The 22,999-nt window shown below is 36.5% G+C and overlaps 1 protein-coding gene across 3 annotated transcripts in view; it reads right to left on the reverse strand.

Annotated features, from left to right (window-relative positions):
- METTL25 (methyltransferase like 25) overlaps positions 1 to 22,999 on the reverse strand; it is a 63,262-nt gene that overhangs the window by 34,179 nt on the left and 6,084 nt on the right. For all 3 annotated transcript variants that reach the window (XM_062016003.1, XM_062016004.1, XM_062016005.1), the window contains exons 2-5: positions 21,360 to 21,524; positions 16,493 to 16,593; positions 10,488 to 11,120; positions 7,032 to 7,176 (exon numbers count right to left, since the gene is read on the reverse strand). In XM_062016003.1, the coding sequence (XP_061871987.1) occupies positions 7,032 to 7,176; positions 10,488 to 11,120; positions 16,493 to 16,593; positions 21,360 to 21,524 (1,044 nt within the window). The remainder of the gene's footprint in view (positions 1 to 7,031; positions 7,177 to 10,487; positions 11,121 to 16,492; positions 16,594 to 21,359; positions 21,525 to 22,999) is intronic.

The following is a 22,999-nucleotide window of genomic DNA, read 5'->3' on the forward strand; positions in this document are numbered from 1 at the left end:
CTCGTTACGAAAAAGAACTAGAAAACACTATTATTGTTTCAGCTGAAAGAGACCTTTAAGATCATGGAGTCCAGTCTATGTCTCAGCCCTATCAAGCACTAGACCATTTCCCTAAGTGCAACATCCACCCATTTCTTAAACATCTCCTTAGAAGGAGATCAGGTTTGTTAAACAGGACCCGCCCTTCATAAACCCATGCTGACTGGGCCTGATCACCTGGTTGTTCTGCATGCACTGCATAATAGAACTTAGGATGATCTGCTCCATCAGCTTCCTGGGCACTGCACTCAAAATGACAGGCTTGTAATTTCCCTGATCCTCCTTCTGTCCCTTCTTATATATGGGTGTTGCATCAGCTGACTTCCAATCAGGTGGGACCTTCCCAGCCAGCCAGGACTGCTGATAAATGATGGATAGTGGCTTGGCGAGCACCTCTGCTGGTTCCCTCAGCACTCTAGGATGTACTCCAGCTGGCCTCATAGATTTGTGTACATCAGTCTGGAGGAGGAGGGTACTGACCATTTCCTTCTGAATTGTAGGGGGTACATTTTGCTCCTTGCCCCTGTCTCTTGGTTCTGACTTTCCCCAGTGGAAATGCTGCTATTAGTAAAGACTACAGCAAAGGCAGCATTAAGCACCTCAGCCTTATTCTCATCTTTTATTACCAAATTTCCTTCTGGGTCTAATAGGGGATGGAGGCTCTCCTTGGTCTTTCTTTTATTGTTAATATATTTATTTATAGAAACTTTTCTTATTGTGCTTTACCTCTAAAGCTAGTTTGACTTCTATCTGGGCCTTTGATCTTCTAATTATCTCCCTACATAACCTAACAACATTCCCGCACTCATTGTGAGTAGTCTGCCCCTTCTTCTAGAGGCCATAAACCCATTTTCCCCCCCTTATTTTAAACCAAATCTCCCTATTCAGCCAGGCCAGTCTTCTTTGCCTCTAGCTTGTCTTACGGCATGTGGGCATGGCTTGTTCCTGGGCCTTTAAGATTTTCTTCTTAAAAAGTGCCCAGCTTTCCTGGACTCCTATATCCTTCAAAACTGACTTTCAAGAGATTCTATCAAGTAACATCCCAAACAGGTCCAAGTCTGCCTTTCAAATGTCCAAAGTGTCAGTTTTGCTGCCCTGCCTCCTAACATCTCTATGAATAGAGAACTTAATAATTTCATAGTCACTGTTCCCCAGACAGCCTCCAACTACCATATCCTCCTTCTCTATTCACAACCAAGAAGTCCAGCAGGGCACCTTCCCTGGTCTGTTCACTTACCAGCTGTGTGAGGAAGTCATCCTCTGCACATTCCAGGAACCTCCTGGTTTGTTCCCTCTCTGCCGTGCTGTATTTCCAGCAGATACCTGGTAAGCTGAAGTCGCCAACAAAACAGTGGCAAGTGACGGTGAGATTTCTCCCAAGTGCTTATAGTATGTTTCAACTACTTCATCACTCTGATTGGGAGGTCTATAGCAGACTCCCACAGCAAGACCAGCTTTCCTAATCCACTCTCAACCCCATCGTCACTATACTTAAGTTCTGAACATTCATAACAGTCCCTAACACACAGGGCCACCCCACCACCTCTGTCTATCCCTTCTGAAGAGCTTGTAGTTATCAACTGTGGCACTCCAGTTATGTGAGGTATCCCACCACATTTCTGTGATAGTCACTATGTCACAGTTTTCTGGCTGCGGCATGGCTTCAAGTTTTCCCTGTTTCTTGCTTATACTCTGTGCATTGATATCGATGCACTTCAGATGAGCTAATGACCCCAACACCTTTTCATAAGTTTGAGGGCCATTTTCTACCAGATGCTTCTCAGGTGTTTCTCTGACTTCTAAATCATCAACAGCCCTTGCCTCTTCATTTCTTATTATATGTCTATCCCTGTCTCCACTGAGAAGGCAGTCTTACCTAACACAACATCCTACAAGCCTTAGCATGCTTTCTTTGGGCTTACTCTTAGCAGGCCCAGTTATATCCCCTTCCCCTTTCAAAACTAGTTTAAAGCTCTATCAATAAGACCTGCTAACTCCTGCCCCAGAATCCTTCTTCCTTTCTGAGATAGCTGCATTCCACCTGCTGTCAGCAAGTCAGGTGTCTTGTATATCCACCCATGATCAAAAAACCCAAATCCTTCCCGATAACAGCAGTTCCAGAGACGTGAATTCATCTGATGGCACTTCTTGTTAATTCCCTCATTCATCCCTGCCAGTGGAAGGATAGAAGAGAACACAGCCTGTGCTCCCAATCCCTTAATCAGCTGCCCCAAGCTCCTAAAATCCCTCGTAATTGTTTTTGGGCTTCCAGTAGCAACTTCGTCACTACCCACCTAAAATACCAAAAGCGGATAATAATCTGAAGGCTTCACCAGGGTGGGAAGTTTGTGTATTATGCTACTATACAAATCTGAATCTTGAACTCTGTGTTTGGATTTGTTTTTCTTAGCTCACATAACAAGTCAGACCACCCAAAAAGGTGCAGAGAAGAGGAATGTCATAAGTAAAGAACATTTTAATAATAGAAGTAATATGAAAAATGAAAGCTCTAAAACACATAAAAGAGGAATGAAAAAACTGCCAAAATCGTAAATGGGATGAAGAAAATAAATTGGGAGAGATGTGAACTGGCTTTTACACCCCAAATTAAGAGATATAAAAAACCTCCACGCAGTTAGCAGCCTTAAAGCAATTAAACGAAAAGCTTCTTCATACAACATGCAGTTGATTCCTTACACCATTATGTTGTAGATGAAGCCAAAAGTCTACGTATGTTCAACAGGAATTCAAGGAATCAAAGGGATTCAAGGAATATTAATACATAAAGTGTTACTTAATGCAAATATACCACTTTTTCCCAAGATGTTTATGAGCCAAAACATGCTGGAAACAAAGACAGTATTTGAGAGATGTATTGCTATGCACTCCCTATGATTTTATACTCTTCTATATATATGTCTTCTATATGGCCTCGATGGAAGACAAAATATCGGAATAGAGGAGCCTTTGATGTTAACACATTGCATGATTTCCATATCTCTGTTATGAATATGGAAGACAGGCTGTATATTTATTTTGTATCTTCATTCTTCTTTCTTGCCTAGATATTATTTTATATAAAAATGTATATCTTTTTTCATATACTGATGCCATACCTGTCAGAAAAGATATGGACTGAGAATGTGATATAGACATTAAAACTGTCTTTTCAGGTCTATCCGTGCTGCAGACAGTGTGAAAGCAAGCTAATTCATTAACATATGAATCTGTACTTTGATAGCAAAACAAAGATTAACAGATATTCCTTACATGTAATAGTGGAGAGAGAAGTTTGCAAAATTCTCAGCTATTTCGTGTATTTGAGTACACTGAAAAACTCCACTAAAGAAGTTTCTAATGTAATGTCATGAATATGATGAAAGTTTGATGCTTAATGTTGGGACTATCCCAGTCAGTTTATGTCATCTTAAACTAATCAATGATGTGTTTAATAGTGTATTTCAATCCTAAAAATAATATGCAAATTATATCACTCACTTTTTAACTATGCCATTAATAGTAATGAAATTACAACAAATCTGTGTTTAAAAGTGGCAAGCTTGGATCATAACCAAGGGACAGTTACTTATCTTTAGCAATTCTGAAATCCTAGAGGATTCATCCTACAAAGTGATACAAAAATTTGCTTGTACTTTCCAGTAGTAAGACAAAGTATACTTATTGACTAACGATTATTTAAGATGAATAAGTAATTCCAAATAATGATATAATATTCTTGATAGCATCTTTTGAGATTGTAATTAAACTGAATTAAATGTTGTTTTTCCTTCTTTAAGATCTTTTAGTGGAAAATAAACGTTATTACCCTCATCAAAATCCTTCATGCACAGCCTACTTTGTCCCTTTATATACACTGCCAAACTCAGTTAACAGATTACTGAATTATGAATAACCCAGCCTGGTTCAGGTCTTCCATAGCACCTATCTTCCAGGACATAATAGTATCTTAGTCTACTTCTAGGATTCCAAATAAAGGAGAGGAACTACTTAAAATGCATTTTTCCTTCACGAGAAAGATGAAATCTTCCTTGGCCAAAAACTTCAGAGTTTCTTGAGTTTGCATTTTTCCAAAAAATCCCATCACTAAATGGGATTTTGCTGGAAGGAGTGGAGGAGAAAAGAAATATGTTCATCTGTTTCAGCAACAGAATGAGTTGTCATTGAAACAACTTTCAAAATCCAAACCTAGGGTATGCTTTAGTTACTGTGCATTACAGAAACCTTGGCTTTCTCAATTATAATCTCTTACTGTGTATAAACGCACAAAATTATAAATGTAAGATAGTTTCAGGTTTTAATATATTTTTGCTACATTTATTCATGAAAAATACTCAATAAATAGGTTATGCTGTCATTGAACATCTGTAAAACTTAGCTAGTTAATATTTTGTTAAAATGCATTTTTTTTCAGGATTGATTTTGATAGAAAACATACAGATTTTAGTGACTAGTTAGCTCTGTCACAAAGTTATGGAAATGTGCTCTGTGCAGTAATATCTAAAGATGTCTTGGAAAGGAAATCAAGCTTTTTGATCTTTTGCTTGGAAGTGTTTTCCTGTGTTGCCATGGTATCAGTGGTAGCTACTTTAAGACATTGGCTGTGGAATATCTTTGAAAATACACCTAGGCATCACATAAATCATCTGTACTCTAATACTTCTAAAACAGTGACTAATCTTCTCCTATTTCAGGGGAACGGAGTGATATGAAGCCATTATGTTTGTGTCAGGAATCTTTAAAAAAATTCAGTTTTGAAGTTTTTGTCTGTTAAATCCACCTTTTCAAGGCTTTTTCAGTTTTCACAGTGTATGCAAATTTTGGCTACCCTTTGCACCCCATTCAGTTTCCTTGATTATGCAAAATAGCTTTCAAAAGTCAGCTTAACAAATGTAGTCAAAGTTTCTAACTTAAGTTTCTAACTTAAGAGTTCAAACCACAGCTTCCAGGATGGCTCTAGAACTTCCCTGCCCAGTATGTATCTTCTTTCTAGAGCAGTGACTTGACAATGCAAACTCTTACAAAAGCTAAAGTTCATGATTTGCAGTACTCAAGCTAAACTCAGAAAGGTTTTCTATCAGACAGCTATCATCGACACTACCTATAAAAATACACCTATGTCTTATATCAAATAACATATAAGTAGATTCTTAGCAATAATGTTCATGTGTTTTTCCCTCAAAATAGAGGATACCATATTGAAGAATTTCATTGGTTTCTAAACTAGAACTAATGTGTTTTGTGGTATGGAGGATGGAAAGAAGAGAATTAGAATACAGAAACATAGGAAGTGTAGACGCAAGCTATAGTCCTAATTCTTTCCCATTTTCCCTTTGCAGAAATTTGAACTCTTTTTAGCTCTACTGTCAGTCCTTGAGCTCTTACTCCTCCACTGCACATTTACAAACAAGCCATACAGTAGATATGTTTTCCAGGGGAATACAACAGCTTTACAGATTTTAGAATATGTATCCTTACAGCAAAAGTAAAATAACCCAAGTTTTTGAGCATCACTGGAACTACTTATGTGTTCTTTTCTTTTATTTTGCCTATTGGTTCTTCTTTAAGAATAATTTCTATCCTTCAAGCTGAGAAAAATAAAACAGGTAGAAATTCCAATATTCAATTTGCCCGCATTTCCATACTGCAATGAAACTGCAATACCTCTAACCACTGTGCATGAACATCTGTTTGAATTTAGAATAGGTTATCACATCTGATCCTTTGGTGGTGTCTGAGTAACAATAATTTAGCAAAGTCTTATGCATTGGTCTGGAAAATGTAATCATATAGCTAGAACTGGAAGCTGTGTCCTCTTTGTAATAATAAAACCCAGCCAGTGTTTCTGACACATAAACTTAATGACAACTGCCTGAAAAGTTTATATTTTTTTTTAAACTCTGGTATAAAAGGAATTTTATACTTTTTACTAGTCATAATTTTATAAGTTAGTAGTTTCAATTGTATTTTCTTTTTTCTGTGTTTTGGGGGTGATCTACAGTATTGTGAAATAGCTGAAAGTAATACACTGCATAAATCATTAAAATTGTTCCAAAGCAAGACAAAAACACCACAAAAAGATCATTAAAAAACCAAGAGCTAGCATGTGTTGTGGTCAGTCCAGAGCTGTGCCTCAGCTGAGTAGCCAATTGTTAAAGAGCAGCAGCTAGGTTCAACCTGCCCTTCTGTCCATGAAGTTCCTTTAAAAAGCTGAAATAAACTTTGCTGATTCACACTCTCTCAAAAATGTCATTGACCAAACGACCAGGTACTAGGACTTCAGCAAACAGCTTAGCTGCATACGACTTGTCTCAGGAAAGCCACGTACTTAATGTTTTCATTATGCCTTCATTATATTTTTATTATTATTTACCTTTCAAGTAAGGAAACCAACTTCCTATCAAATATTAAAAAAACCCCACATTTGAAGGAAAATTTGCCTATAGTGTGAATCCCAAAATAATTTTCAGGTTGTCTCCCCAAGAAATATTGTTATGTATATACTGTTTCATAATGTTCTAAACTGTCAATATTGCAGAGCACAGTACTCAGTGTTTTTCTGGCTAATAACTTACATTACAAGGATTTAATTCTGCTCATAGTTGTATGAACAGAACATAAATGAATGTTGTATGTTGACAGCCAAGGGCAAAATCTAATACAAAATATTTCAAAAGGATGAAAACATATTGGACTAAAAAAGCCTCCATGAAGTAATGCAATAAAACCAGCTGTGTTCATAACCACATAAATACATTCTGCATTAATGTTCCTAATTTCAGCAAGAATATTAGGAATATTGGCACAACAGAAAAGCTACAGGGCATCCGGGAGCGAACAACCCAAATAATGTAATTAAAACCAGTACTAAATAAGCCACTGGAAAGGAATAAACACAAGGAGGTTATTAATTAAAAGGTATAATACTCTCAACATGCAAACTAGCAGTCACAAGTTAAGCTCAGAAGAATTACCTTGTTGGTTTTCAAACTGTTCTGACAACAGATGGTAGCAGCAGCCTACACTGCAAACTGCTTTGATTTCAGGCTTGGCAGTAAAAATTCGTAGTGTATTTGCAGCAAGATCACCACATGTATGTAGACCCACCATCATACAGTCCTAAGAGGAAAAAAGAAGCAACAATAAAGCATCTCTCTATTCAACTGAAAAGCACAAGTAACAACAACAAACCTCAAACCCCAAACCTGCTGCAAATGGTTATCGACCTGTAAGCTTTAAATACACAACTCCATGAGGACACTTGTCCTGTTCTAGAATTTTTCCATGCATTAAAAAAGCTTTTCAGTGCAAAGAAAACATGGTGCATTGCCCCTGTGGAGAGATAGACTGCTTATCGCTTTGTTCAGGTGAGGAACTATGCACCTCTGCACTCTACCCTCACCAGCTATAAGGAAGCAGAAATTGAAGACTATGAATAGCAACTGGTTTACTTGCATGGAAGGAAACATCCATGTGGTGACTGGACATGGGTCATTTTCTCTTGTCTTTGCTAGTTTTCTTGTTACTGCTATTACCACCAATGCTCTGTTTTTCTAATTCTTCATATATGCTTTCTCACCTTTCACTTTGTGCTGCCTGTCTTTGCTTGCCCTCTCCTTGTTTTAGGACCTGAATGGTGGCAAAAAGTTCAGTTACAGTCCAGCTTAGTTTTTAAAGACTTTTTTTTCCTATTAGTCAGCTTCAGCTCACCATTCCACAAAGCTTTCTTTTCACATGCAATTACAGGAACAGTGAAATAAGACTAATGTTTGGAAGCTAAGGGAGGATGTATACTTGCAAAGGCAGCATTTAGACCCCAGGACAGGAAAAGTTAGAGAGATTCTTTTAGGAGAAAGCTAGTGAAAGATGGCTGCCACATGGAAGACAGAGGAACCACATTCCAATGCCCAAAACTTCTGAGTGATATGAGGGTTGTCTGTCTGTCTCAAGCACACTTTTGAACCATTATTAACATCAGTGAGGTTGTCTGGGTATAACTGAAAGTACTTTCTGGATTGTTGACTTAAGTGTAGCAAAATTTAAAGCTCAAAATCAGTCCTGGGCTATATAAACATGTATTCTTATACTCACATTTCATCAGTAAGTAAATTTCAGAACAGTAAATACTAGTTTTACCCATTTTCCATTTGTCCTAGTTTAGGAAAATTTAAGGACAAAAAAATCAATTTATGTTTACAATAAAAAATGAAAACTATTAAAAAATATTTCTGAAAATATTCAATTTATAAAAATTCTCAAAACACTTAAAAAAGGAAATTATTGCACATTTTAAAGTTTTATAATTACATACATTTATCACACATAATATGAAGTTTAATTATGATTACTTTTTAACATAATGAAATAATAGACATAATACTAAGAGGATAAAAAGTCCAACTGTGCAATTTTAAGGGATATGCTTCATCAACAAAACCTAATGCTCAGTGTCTTTTTCAGATAGATGTGAGCTTGTTCCACACATTCTCATTTACTCAGAAGGATTTCTTAGAATCATAGAATCGTTTCAGCTGGAAGAGACCTTTAGGATCATCGAGTCCAGCCTTTGTCTCAGCCCTATCAAGCACTAGACCATTTCCCTAAGTGCAACATCCACCCATCTCTTAAACACCTCCAGGGATGGTGACTCCACCACCTCCCTGGGCAGCCATTTCAATGCCTGACAACCCTTTCAGTAAAGAAATTCCTCCTCATAAAAGGGTAAAAAAAATCCTCCTCATATCCAGCCTGAACCTCCCCTGGCACAACTTGAGGCCATCTCCTCTTGTTCTATTGCTTGTCACTAGGGAGAACAGACTGATCCTCACCTTGCTACAACTTCCTTTCAGGTAGTTGTAGAGAGCGATAAGGTCTCCCCTGAACTACCTTTTCTCTAGGCTAAACACCCCAGATCCCTCAGTCGTTCCTCACAGGAGACATGCTCCAAATCCTTTACTAGCTTGGTAGCCCACCTCTGGATCCTCTCCAGCACATCATTGTCCTTCTTGTAGAGAGGGGCCCAAAACTGGACACAGTATTCAAGGTGCAGCTTTGAATAGGAGTACAGGAGAATGATCACCTCCCTGCTCCTGCTGACAACACTCTTCCTGATACAGGCCAGGATGCCTTTGGCCTTCTTGGCCCCCTGCTGACTCACATTCAGCCAGCTGTCAACCAACATTCCCAGGTCCCTCTCTGCCTGGAAGCTTTCCACACATTCCTCCCCAAGCCTGTAGCGCTGCTGGGGGTTGTTGTGGCCCAAGTACAGGACCAGGCACTTGGCCTTATTGAAACTCATGGAACTGACCTTGGCTCAGCCATTCAGCTTGTTTAGATCTCTCTGTAAAGCTTCCCTCACTCAAGCAGATCAACATTTCCATCCACTTTGGTCTCATCTGCAAACTCACTAAGGGTGCACTCTATTCCCTCATCCAGATCATTAGTAAAGATGTTAAACACGAGTGGCCCCAGTACCAAGCCCTGGGGGACACCACTCGTGACCAGTCTGCAACTGGATTTAACTCCATTGACTGTAACTCATTGGACCTGACCATCTAACCAGGTTTTCACCCAGGAAAGTGTCTGCCCATGCAAGCTAAGAACAGACAATTTCTCTAAGAGAATACTGTGGGAAAGAGTGTCAAATGCCTTACTAAAGTCAACGTAGATAACATCCACAGTCCAATCAGGTGGGACCTCCCCAGCCAGCCAGGACTGCTGATAAATGGCTTCTATTAGCTCAAGTTAAAGGGCCATCAGCATAAACCTATGGTCTTAAATCAGAGATGAATAATAGTTTAGTTAATACTGAACACAGACAAGGTTTTGTCTTTCCATAAAAGGCTACATGTATCTACCCAATCAATGTATGTTAGCTCAGGCACAATCAATATACAGCCATAAAGCTACTAGTGTCACTGTCCTTAGGCAGCTGAGCTTGGACTTGTTTGCGTAGATATAGCCCCTGTCAACTAGTGAATTACTGACTCGACTTTATCTGTGAAAATTCAACATGTTAAAACCTTATTTGCAAACAGAGCTCTTCACAAACTCTTTATGTTGAGTCCTATACATAGAAATTCTTAAATGTAACTCTTTTCATAATAACTAGATGTTATCTATAACCACAATTATAAAATACCTGAATGTGCTAATATGTATGCTGTTAACTTTGACAGCTGATTATTATCTACCTCATAACTTCTAAAGGCTGCTTTACATGTTCTAAATAACCCCAACACATGCATTAAAACAGAAAACCAATCCGTATCCGCTAGACATACTTCTCCTAATTGGCTGGAAAAAACACTGGGCCAGAATATTCGTTTATACCACTGATAGCACTCTACATTCACTCACCAAACACCATGTACACACAAAAACAGCAATATAAAGTCAACGAACAATCTACTTCTACTTAATAAAATTACCTCCAGATCTGTTATGATGTCACCGAGTTCTGTTTCTGCAGTGATGCAAGAGGTCAATGGAAAATACATGTTTGATTCATTTGACTCACTTGCTTTAGCCTTCAAAGATGCCATTTTTCTTTGCATCTTTTCCTCTTCACAGAGTTCCCCATAGTTACACTGAGATGAACAAGAAACTTCTACAGCATCGGCAGGCAGAACATTCAGAATCGCAAGAAACTCTTCAGAAAGTTTGCTCTCATCAGATTGTGTCCGAGCCACTAAATCAACTTTGCTTTGTTTGCTGGTTTCAGATGTAGCTATTTCTGTGAAATCACAGGAAGGAACTAAAGCTTGGATAGTCACTTGGTCATGACTTTGAAGACTGCTGTCATTATTTAAGGGTCTTTCATTGATTTCTTTACAGTTAATTTCATCTTCCATTGGCCTATCACTTGCCCTTTCCAATCTCTGGCTTTTGAGGTTTGCTCTTCCTCGACTCTGATAGGCTTTCCAGTGTTTCTTCAATTTTCTGTTCCTTTCATGAGCCCCATTAGTGTTGGTGTTTGAGGAGTCAATTCCATAAACTTTTAAGTTATATTGCATGGACAAAAATGAACTCAGGTAGCCTTTTCCAGAACCTATATCAATCACCTAGACAATGGGAGAAAAAGAAAATAAAATCTGCTGTATTAATGAGCCACAAGACACACTTCAATCAAATGCAAAATAACTCCCTAAAAATTTAAGGAGAGTTTTACTTAGTATCACACCTTCTAATACACTTAGTTCTTTTGCTTTCTTGGTCTACCTTCTGACTTTAAACCACAAAATTAAGTCATAACTGATTTGCTCCACAAAATGGACACTGAAATGCTCATGCAGTATACATCACCTGACTCCCATGGGAAAGACACAGAACTTCTTTCTTGCTAAAGAAAGCAACCATAAATGACCAACAGCCACTACCTGCCCATGCTATACTGGGTCAGGGTTTGTAAACACAGGGTTCACAGTATTTAGCTTTAGGCACATAACTCCTATACTGAGTAATTCACTACTGCTAGGTGTACAGAAATAAGCATCTTCAGTTTCAGTGCCTAATTAAGCAAGTGAGAAGTGACCTGAAGACAGGTGACATTGATACTCACTTTTATGTCACAATGCTTGGTCATACCACTTCCCCATTCTGTGAAAATGATCCATGCAGCTTTGATTAACACACAGCTACTTTTATAATAAAACAAAGAGGCTCATATGTAACGTGCTTTCCTCTGGAACAAGCAGTGAATGGAAGTGATAACTAGCTGACTGTTTAGTTTGCCTCATAGCTGATCACATGTGCTAATTCAGTGACTCATATAGCACAGGAAAGAAAGCACTATACAGAGTGGCAGCAGAAACAAGGGTAACCTGAAACCTTTAAGTACATATTCACAGATTTACATCACGTGTGGCTTAATTTGTAATAAATATATAAAAAAACATTTTACAAGAATAGGAAGACTGACATTTCCCTAAGGAAAGAAAATTAGATTCATTTCTGTTTAGGTAGCTACCAAAAATTAAATTGACTAGATGTAATAATTTCCTTGTAGATGTTCCTGAAAGTGTTTCATTCAAGAACATCTGTGTCTTGTTTTTGATCTGCCACACATTTGTAATAAGAAAGCTTACACTGCCATTTGTAAGACCAAAGAACAACATATGCTACATGGATCTATCTTGAACTCTGCATACTGTTTTACCAGGTAAGAATATCCAGCACAGCTATTCTATAGCTGGAATTAGAAAGATTCACTACTGTGGCAGTTTGACCCTGGCTGGATGCCAGGTGCCCACTGTGCTGCCCTATCACTCTCCTCCCTCAGCAAGCCAGGGAGGGGAGAAAGTAAGATGAGAGCCTTGTGGGTTGAGATAAAAGCAGTTTAATAAAGAAATAGCAAAGCCACGTGCATGAGAATTGAAAACAAAGCAGATAAAGCTGTTACTCTCTACTTCCCATCAGCAGCAATGTCCAGTCACTTCCTGAGAAGCAGGGCTTCGGTTCGCCTAAGGGTTGCTTTGGAAGGCAAAAGTTAATCACACAAATGCCTCCCCAAGTTTATATTGCTGAGTTGATGTTATATGGTATGGAATATCTCCTTGGTCAGCCTGGGTCAGTTGTCCTGGCTGTGGCTCTTCCCAGGATCCTGCTCACTCACAACTATTGGTGAAGGTGTGGGAAGGAATGCTGGAGGGACAGCCTTGATACTGTGCAAGCAGTAGCCAAAACACTGATGTGCTATCAGTACATGCTTTTAGCTACCAACAGAAGGCATAGCACTACAAGGGCTGCTGTGGAAAATCACCACCACCCCAGACCCAATACAACTCCTTATTCTAAGAAAGTTAAGGATTTGTACAGCAATGGAACTAGAAATGGAAATTTGAACTAACGTCACTAAAGATTACATAAAACAGTACACAATACACACTATTAGGCTAAAATTGTTTACCCAGGCTGCACGTGGTTTTCTCATCATGAGAGACTGCTGCATATTTGCCATCGAGATACAATCCAATCTTCAAATTTCTTGGATAAAATCAGTACAGTAGTGAATGTAGTGAAGTAGAGTTGACAAAATAGAACCATATTTTTTGAAAATGTAATTTATTTGTTGCTTTTATCACCAATAATCTCCTAGATTATTTAAAAGTCACGGAAAGAAAAGTGTTCAAGGAATAATTGTACCATCTATGTAATGTAACAGATATTATTATTACCCGGAATATGCACACCTCCACTTCTACAAGGTTTTTAATTATTACTGCGAAAGGCAGCATTTGGACACCAGTCACGTCGTGGATTATATCTAACGCCTACGTCTGACCTCTAGTGGCTTTAGTCACAAACTGCTGCCTGGGTAAGGGCTTTTTCAGCTGTTTCCGAGTAAAAAGAAAACCAACACATTGCTAAATTAGCACTGGGAGAATTATTTGAAAAGAAAAGGAAAATCTGACGAAAAATAAACAGGCAGCAATCTTGTGCTAAACACATGGACGGCATAAAATTAATCCCTGCTTTATCTTCTCTTGATTGCAGTAGGAAGGATAATCAGCAACCCAAAGAATACGTGAACTCTTACAGAGAAATTTCCATGATAAAAAAAGCTCTAAAGGTCTTGTCCATTGTGAGTTCGGTACTATGCTTAAACACAGTTTCTGGCATAGAGCAATCATGGACTTCGTTTCCAGAAGCATTCCAACATTTGCCAGCACCAAACTGCAAATTTAATGGATACTGAATGCAGAATTATTTCATGTTTAGAACACCTATTATAATTCTTTCTGCACATGCTGCAATTTCCCAGGAAAATGTTCACAAATAAAGAAAACAAGTGTGCATTTAAACAAAGAAAGATCATCACTGGCCTCTTTTCAGAGTTTAATCAAGAACTTCTTTACAAAATAAAGTTCCACTTCTACAACGCTTAGAAGGGGCAGTAAAACAGCTGAAAAAAACCCCAACCCTAGTTAGTTTGCTTTAATGTTTTAATTCAAATCATTAAACTAGAAGTGATTATAGTAGTAACAAAATGTTTGCTTTTATTCTCTTTTTACTGTTTATTATACTACATTATAAAGCAACACATGAGAGCAATATCCTCTGCCACCCATCATACATCATGGGTACGGAGGTGAAATGGAGGGCATTTTTCAAGCTGTCAGTGATCTGTAATATCTGAAAGAAACACCCTGAGGACACATGCTGCTGTAAAACATGTGTTGTGTTTTCATAGCTCTAGATTTTTTAATTAAAAGCCACATATATTTTGTTTTGCAAGGATAGAAAAAAATCAATAAGGAAAAAACTCTCCTAAAACTTTACAATTCCTGTATTTTTTTTAAGTTGAAAGGTAATCAAAACAAAAGGACTTGCTTTTTAATAACTGAGGAGGCTTTTCTTTTTTTTTTTTTTAATGTAACTGGAAAGCTCTTTTCATATTTTAGGGATTTGTAACTTTGGACAAATACATTTTGTTACACATATGACTGAAATGGAAAAAAGTTAATATACAGCAACGGGCATTTCATATTTAGTGAAGAGATTGCAATAATATTTTCCCATGAAATGCTACTTTTTTTTCAAAAAACAAACAGAAAATAGTTCTTTGTATAAAGATACTTCAAGTCACCTGATAAAAGTGCATAACCATCAGATGGAATTGCAGCATATTGACAAATACTTAATAATGATCTTTTTGAGATTAGTAACCAGTTACATCAAGACTTAGGTCCTTAAGGTGGTTCTACTTTTTTACTTTCTGAACATGGGGTTTTACTTTTATTTCTGACAGGAACTATCTAAAATCTAAATGAAAATGCTATATGAAACGCTACCCTCTGGCAAACACAGAGAACATTTATTATTGCATTAAAAGCAAACTACAGTCTCCTACAGCTTTTTCAGTAGGTGAAAATCTTCAACATTTGAACAATAAATATTTGCCCAAAACAAAAGGTAAGCAAGGCAAAAAAACATGCTAATGATACAAGAAATTACTTTCACAAATCTGCTGCTTCTGTATTTCTGCTCGCATCCACTTTACGCCTGTTGAGGGCACCCCCACCTGTCACCACGGCTGGCTCTTGAAAGGGCTGCTGGGGGGACTGGCTTTCTCCGCTGTAAGCGGTTGCAGATGCTCACAAATTGACTGTGTCTCATTCAGTAATATTTGGCCTTAACTGCAGCTCTCCATTTGGTTGGTAATCCCAGCTGTAAGGAGAAGGCTGCCTGAAGCCTTGCCTTTGTCAGTCATTCATCACAAAACAGATGGTCAGGATTCAGCACTTTGACCTCTGTTTCCAAGGATGTCACAGGCCTGATCCAAACCTATCAAGAGTACTGCATCATTTACGTTATCTAAATTAAACTCTGAGCCAAATAATTTCCTAATTAGAGTTTAACTTCAGCAACTTGGAGTTCAATCTAACTTTTGGGGCCTGCCCTTCAGATTGTGGTGCAACTTCTGATGCTGCAGTTACATCTGTTCCACTAAAGAGCGCATGGCCATGTACTCTACCCCTCGTACATGATTGGCCACACTGAATTTACAGCAAACTCCCCGGTGCAAGTACGAAGGAGGCCAACTAGCTTTCTGCCAGCACAAATGCCAGGCACAATATGAGGGATAAAATGTACCAGAGACCACAGTGATATAGACTTGGCCCATCTGAATGTAGCTGTCTCTTCCCCTTCATCCACATCTGATATATTAATTTTAAACTATATTCAGACATTTTTACTTAAGAAAACAGCAAGGCTCAGAGAGAGTATGTTCAGCACACAATTCTTCACTATCCAAGGGCAAACTTGCCATCTGATGTATGAAATGACCAATTCATAGAGTAATTGGGGGGTCATAATGGTGTTGGGTGTACAGATCTCACACATATTCTACCAAATCTATTTCATGCACACTCTGCTATATAAATCTCTGCTTAATTTGGTTTCTCTTCAAACTCAAAAAGTCATAACTAAATTACTAATTGATACATCTCTATCCATGTTAAATAAAGGTGAACAGCATTAAACAATAAGACACAATTTAAATCTCTTATATCAGAACAAGATGAGATTTCAAAATTTCTCAGATTTTCTGCTTTAGTCTCTATGTGCCATTCTCGTGTATCTGATAGTGAGAAGAATGAAGTTTTGCTCTCCCATTGATGCTTACGGTAAATCTCCATCAATATAATACTAATAATCAAGGCAGTACTCAAGCACAGCAAAACACAGTGTAATTTTAAGCTGTTCAACATATAGAGGATGATAATAATTTGACAAAATTTTTCCTCCTTTGGAACAATACATTTGTAAACAAAACTGTCCTTCAGCTTGGTCCTAAAGGCTCTTCTTTAGCTACAATTATTTACAGGAAAAATAAGAACAGCAGTAACAGAATAAGAAAATGATGTATTCAAACACAGTAAGAGTAATTTTGAAAGTACATGGTAACAAACAGAAAGAAATGCTTTCTTACCTGCTTTATACCACAATAATTCGCTATGTTGTCTACCAGCTCTGACATCACCTGCACTTCGTGTGATTTCTTAGTATTCATAAACTCATCAGTTTTGATATCTGTACCAAATTAAGAAAATAAATATCCATTACCAGAACCCATAACAATAAAGACTTGTAATCAATCAGAAAAAATGTCAGTGTAAAAAGATAATATTTTTACAAAGACAGTAATTTCTCATTAAAAACTCACTAAATTATTGCAAATTTCTGAATTACAGATGAATTGGTAAAATTCAACATACTGTGAAACTTACTACTCTTAATGTAGTTTTTTAAGATGTAGCATGTCTAATACCTGACCAATATTAGACAATGCCTACTACTACAAAACTGTACTATTTCTTCCTATTCATTTAAAAATATTTTAGTTTGTGACATTTATCATATTTACCTTTACAGTTAGGCAGTATAAAGGCAAGGATAATTAAAAATCACACAGTAGGGCTTGTTAATTCTACAGATTTGTTCACAATATGCTGGTAAGATTGTTTTACATTATTTTGAAAAGCAAGTGGCCATATTACGATCTAAGAAAACTGTATTTGGGGAATTATATCAATCTCAAATAAAAGCTATGAGTGATGTTGGGGGAATTCAGAAGAAGATGTACTTTACCTTCTTTATTTACCCTATGGATGAGTCATGGAGCTGCTACATCTTTATGGTACAAAATCAGTCATTTAAGTCTTGTTGGAGAATGTCTAACAAGATGAGTCAACCTCTACCACAGGTTTACTGCTTGTGGAGAATACCAAGCACCCACTTGCTAATCTCTACATCTCCCAACGAAAGAAGTAGCTCAAAATTTGATCCCTTGAGAAAACCCCACACATTTCTCCTATTCTACCAACACTACAGGACACTTGGCTTTAGTTAAATTGATGGAAATTTTTCAAGTCTGAGGACAGAAGAAACTTTACTGTTACTGACCAGCATGTTCCTAGAAAATGCAACTCTCTACATGACCAGACAGATTAATATACTTCACCATTCTCTGCTTTTTGCACAGTTCATGTTCATTTGTCCAGAAACTTATCACTAGGCAAAAACTGAGCTCATTCCTTGATCAGATCATGCTGGGAATGGAGCCAAGAGTGTTACTTCTTTTAAATACAGTGGGGAATTGAACTGAGCTCATGAGAAACCTGGTGTTTTCTCTATTTTTCCCCAAACCCACAGGATCTCTATATTTCTTAAACATCTGGGTTTTTTATAATAAACTGTTATAACAATATTTAAAATCTAATATCGACTTTATGAACTGACAAAAGAAAAAATAGACTAAAATACTTTACAAGAAAACAAATAGCAGAAACAAGTGTTTGTCATTGCACTAAAGGTTCTCTTTAACTTTAAATTTTGAAGATGTATACAGTGTCCTAAAAACCTCTTAATTTCAAAGGATTTCAAATGAAACAAGACAAATTTTTTTACATCTCTTTTTTTGTTTGTATTTGAACATTTTGTGTCTGGATAGGCTCATTAGAGGAAGCAGACGAATGTGAATGGGAAGAAACAGACATTTAACTTCTTGACAGAAAAAAAGAGTTGTTTGACTATTCTCCAAAGCAGCACTGTCACTTTGAATTATTACCACACATTGCACCTCTTTGTTGTAATTTGAACTCAAAAAAATGAATTGGATGGTGGCGTGTGAAGTACCATTTCAGAGAGTCAAATTAAGTATTTCAATCATGGAAGAAATCCAGAAACAAGACTCAACTCACAAAAGCTTTGGTTCCAGGAAGAAAAAGAATATTTTGCATATATCTACATGTATGAAGTATGTATCATCTTAGCTACTAAAGTTTCTTAACCATTTCATTTTCAGAGTTATTTTCCTACTTTTTGCAGAATGAACACTGTTTATATTTCATCTCTAAGAAAATGATGATATATTTTATTGTTGCTGTTTTTCTGAAAAATTCTAATAGATTTTTTATACTATTTTGAAAATCAAGTAGACATATGACAATCTAACAGAAAAAACTCTACTTGGGAAATATTTTACATTGCCAAGATAACTGCAAATTTGAAAAGAATATGTGTGCTAATCTTAATTCATTCTGCTATCACAAAATTACTGTCTTGCAGTGAATAATTATACCTGCAGATTTCATTATTATGTGAAACTGACAGAACAAATGCTAATTTCAAAAGAAGTAAGAAATTTAGAGATCTGTCTCCTTTTGTGATGAATAAAGAAAGTGGGGTTCAAAAACTTCATGGAAGTACCCTGGCATTAACTGAGTAACATGAAGCTTAATGTTTTAGCTAGTACTGAATTGTTGCTTATTTCTACAGAGAACCCCTAGTACAAGTATCTATTTTCTCTTTGAAAAACTTTTTGAACTCTATAATTGCTATTTACAGCTATATCTTTAGTTGTGGAGCTGAACAAATTGAAGAACAACTGTCTTTTATACATGGCTAACGCAGATCTTCCTACAATCTCCTATGATAGGGTGCAGGGGTTTTATACTCCAGCTACGTGTGGAAATTCACAGTCCACACCAGACAACACAACCAGAAGTCACACTACTATGATTCAATTTCATAAGCCAGAGTGAGGAACTGGGATAACCATACACTCAAAAAACATTGAGGTAGACTGATATTCCAGTACAGGGAATTTAAAGGTTGATTCATTTATGGTCACTGCATGATTACTACCTTTGGCCATAAACATGTTGCAAAGGTAGAAAGTACTCAATCCAATACTCTAGTTAAACACTCACTTCTTATAGATACGAACCCTGTAAGAATTCTAATTCACCCTGCAGCCTTCCCTCCCTTGGAGAGTCTCTTCTGGACCATTTGCACTCAGTGCAAGCAACCTGATGGCACAGTAAGTACCATAGTGGTCTTTGTAAGGAAGCAAGGGAGGAAACCCATTAGACTCAGAATTCCATTCTGAGTAGCATGTCCACAACATGTAAAAATGTTTGTGCTTTTATCAGTTGTTCCAAGGAAGGATAGCAATATGACTAAATTAAGATGGCGAACACATTAGAGAACTATACAAGAATGCAAACTATGGGAATAGGCTTATAAGTACACTTGTCTTGGAAAAAGAAAATGCATTAAAAACATCTGAAACGTAAGTGGAATTACCCTGATGCAGACTTTAAGAATATGAGCAAGGCCATGAATGTTGCCAGTTTTCTCAGACTTACAATTCTCTTGACTTGCAAGCTTTAGTATATTAGGAAATGAATACATTTTCTAATATACAGAATTAAGTCCAAAATACCTAAAATAGCTTAAAGGTAAAAGATCACAACATCTATTTGGCAACTTATACATTATGAATCCATAATTTTGCTTCTGCCAAATGACTACCAGGAACTCCAATTAAGTTAATTTAACTGATACTGCCAAATCAACACAAAGGTTTTGAATTACAATACTATTGTATACATTTGGAATAAGTTTGGTGTTTTTTTCACAGAATGGTAGGGAATGGTTTTCTATGAAGTACAATTTAGAATTACTGCATCATAAGCCTAGGCCTCAGTTACTCAAAAGAGCAGCTCTTCTGCAAGACACAGAACAAAATATTCAGCAATTGCCTTATTCCTGATGCTCTGTTCTGCATGATAAGAACATAAAAGAATGTTTTTTTGACTAAGAAAGCTAATCCAGGTAGGAACTCAAGTATAACAAGGTAGAACTAAAGAATTACAAAAAAATAGGCAGAACACAATGAGTAAGAGCATAAAAAACATGAAAAGAGCTAAAGAAAAAGAGGAAGAAAAGCAGCATATAGCAAGCAGTCAAAGAAGAGAAAATGGGCTTCAGATGAATGAAGAGCAGAAAGAATGAAGTCAGAAAGTAACACCAAAGCACAACAAGACATTAAGACTATTTTAGGTTTGGCATTTTAGTATTTCTGAAGAAATTAAAAACTGGGCAGCCAACCATGGAAAATAGCAAAATTGCAAATAGATGATTGCTGTGGAAAATGAGATGCCCAACATATATGGATTAGTGCTATCACTCAGCATAAAACACATCAGTTTTAATGTATTATAGAGATAAAACACACCAGGAGATAAAGGCAGAGAGCTGCTCAGTTTGTCTTTTAAAAATAAATGAGAAATATGAAAGACAGAGACAAATCTATCAAGACTGGAGACTCCATGAAGAGCATATTTTCAATAAAAATGACAGCAGTCCGAGCAAGTACAAATGCTGGTTTATCATCTGACACAAAATATAACCAGCAGTAAGATTGACAGTGGCCAACTTGATGCCAGCTTGGAAGTGTTTTAATTAAATTTCTTTAACTACAAAAACTGAAATTAAACTAGTTTTATGGCATATAATTGGTGTTGGTCCAACACATTTAGAATGAATAAAGCAGTTTTTTTTTTAGACATCAAACACTGTGCCATATTCAGTTAAACACCAAAGCACATACTTCATATTAAACAAAAGATGTAACAACAAAACCCACTTGACAGGTTTTAGAGTGAGACTTTAAAAAAAAAAAAAAGCAAGAATAGTGACTGTGATTCCTGCTGCTCGGAAAGAATAAAAACAAAGGGAATTAAAAACGTATCTCAAATAATGATGTGCCTGCTTGACTATCTCACACCCTTTAAAACTGGAAGGGTCTACAGACACTGAATGATGTGACTCCTCTGTTCAAATTTTATCATAAGAATCCATTTTTTTAACAAAGAGAATGAAGAAGTTACCTAGGAACAAATTTAAATTGAAGTGAGAAGCATGTAGGAAAAAAACAAGTCACATTCAAAATCAAAACTCTGCAGGCCCTGTAGTAGTAACTAAAAATTTAAATAGGGATTTAATTATACCTGCTGTTCCTTGATTGTCTCCTCTCAGTGCTTCAAGTACGTCTTCTAATGGGGTACATACTCCAAGGTTGGACAAAGAATAATACTTAGCAGCCAGGGCAAACAAATGTGCGTTGATAAGTTTCTCAGAGTTTTCACAAAACACATTAGAAAATGTGTCATCATCTGCACAGCAAAGAAAAAGAAATTATTTCTGTCAACAGGGTTTAACATCTCTCTAAGTGCTGATAGAGAACTACAAGCAGTAAATACTTAGTATTAGACAGAATTAACCATGTATTTTGCTTCCAGAAGTGGGAAAACTTGTTATTTTCCTCCAGCTGGATTCCCCTTTCAGAACTGAGGTCAAATTTTGCTCTTAACTGAGCTAGTGTAAATGTGTAAAAATCTAATGTTTTGCAGTCAGCATTGTCACTGCTCTTTTGTTTACAAACTTGCTCATTATACATTTCATAGTTGTTCTTATATGACAATATATACTACCAGATTTTTACAGAAATACAGCTGTTTAATATATGAAATGTTTTGATTTACAGTCACTACATTTGCATACTTTCCAAGATGCTTTTCAACTGGTGAATCTGCTGGGAAAATGAAATTAATTTTTATTATCAATTAGGTGTGAGCCAAATTTTGATTCTGATGTATATTTTGTTTGACTCAGAAGAAAATGCTTCAGTATGGTATTACTTAGCTCCCAGTTTCAAAACTGACATTTATTTTTAAGCAAAACATATTGGTATGAATAATTCGGTATTTTTGAGATTGTTCTGTATTGTCAAATTCCTCTCTCATATAATTTTTCTAATAACTTGTAAATATTTGCAATACTTTAAAAATGTACCAGTACATAAAATAGAAACCAGTCCAGTTCTTATTCTAAAATATAAACTTATGAATCATTAAAAATGCACAGAAATCTTTATATGCCAATAACTACCGAGAAAGTGATAGACTTCAGACATTAATTCCAAAGGTGCAGAGGGAAATTTTGACCAGCCAGCCATTCAGCAATTTTGCCAAGTGAAGAAGAAATATAATTTTCTTGATAAGAAGCGGGTGTTGCACTTTGTTTCATGCATATTATGATATCTTTCAATTACTATAGTAGCTAGTATAATACACTGGAGAAAAGCCTGACTCATTCTAATACACATTTATGATGCTCTTTGTCTCCAAACTTCATTTGCTCAGTAGCCAGTATGGTTTGGGTTGGGCTTTTTTTTCATCTTTGAAAACTTGAGCACATAACACTGAAACATACAATCTTTTTATCAGCTAGTACATATTTTAAAATGTACTGGCTAATCTTGTATGACAAAACAAAACAAAAATCAGTGAAGCAAAAACCTCAAAACCCATTTTTTTTCTTCATTATGTAACTTTATATGAGATAAAGGAGATTTGAAAACACATTTGAATTTTATTCTGTTGCAAAATATTTCTTTAACATATGTGAGATGCATGAGAAATATCTGAATAAAATGTAATTTTTGTAATTTTCATTTTCATACATGTATATTACATATTTTTAAATGTGTTTTGCTTTATAAGCAATATTTTTTTAAATGTCTGGCTAGATATTGTGCGATTTTAATCAACCTTTATATTTTAAATACACTGAGTTGTATCACTAGCAG

The sequence above is a fragment of the Colius striatus genome, chromosome 1, assembly GCF_028858725.1.
Source record: "Colius striatus isolate bColStr4 chromosome 1, bColStr4.1.hap1, whole genome shotgun sequence".
Lineage (NCBI taxonomy): Eukaryota > Metazoa > Chordata > Aves > Coliiformes > Coliidae > Colius > Colius striatus.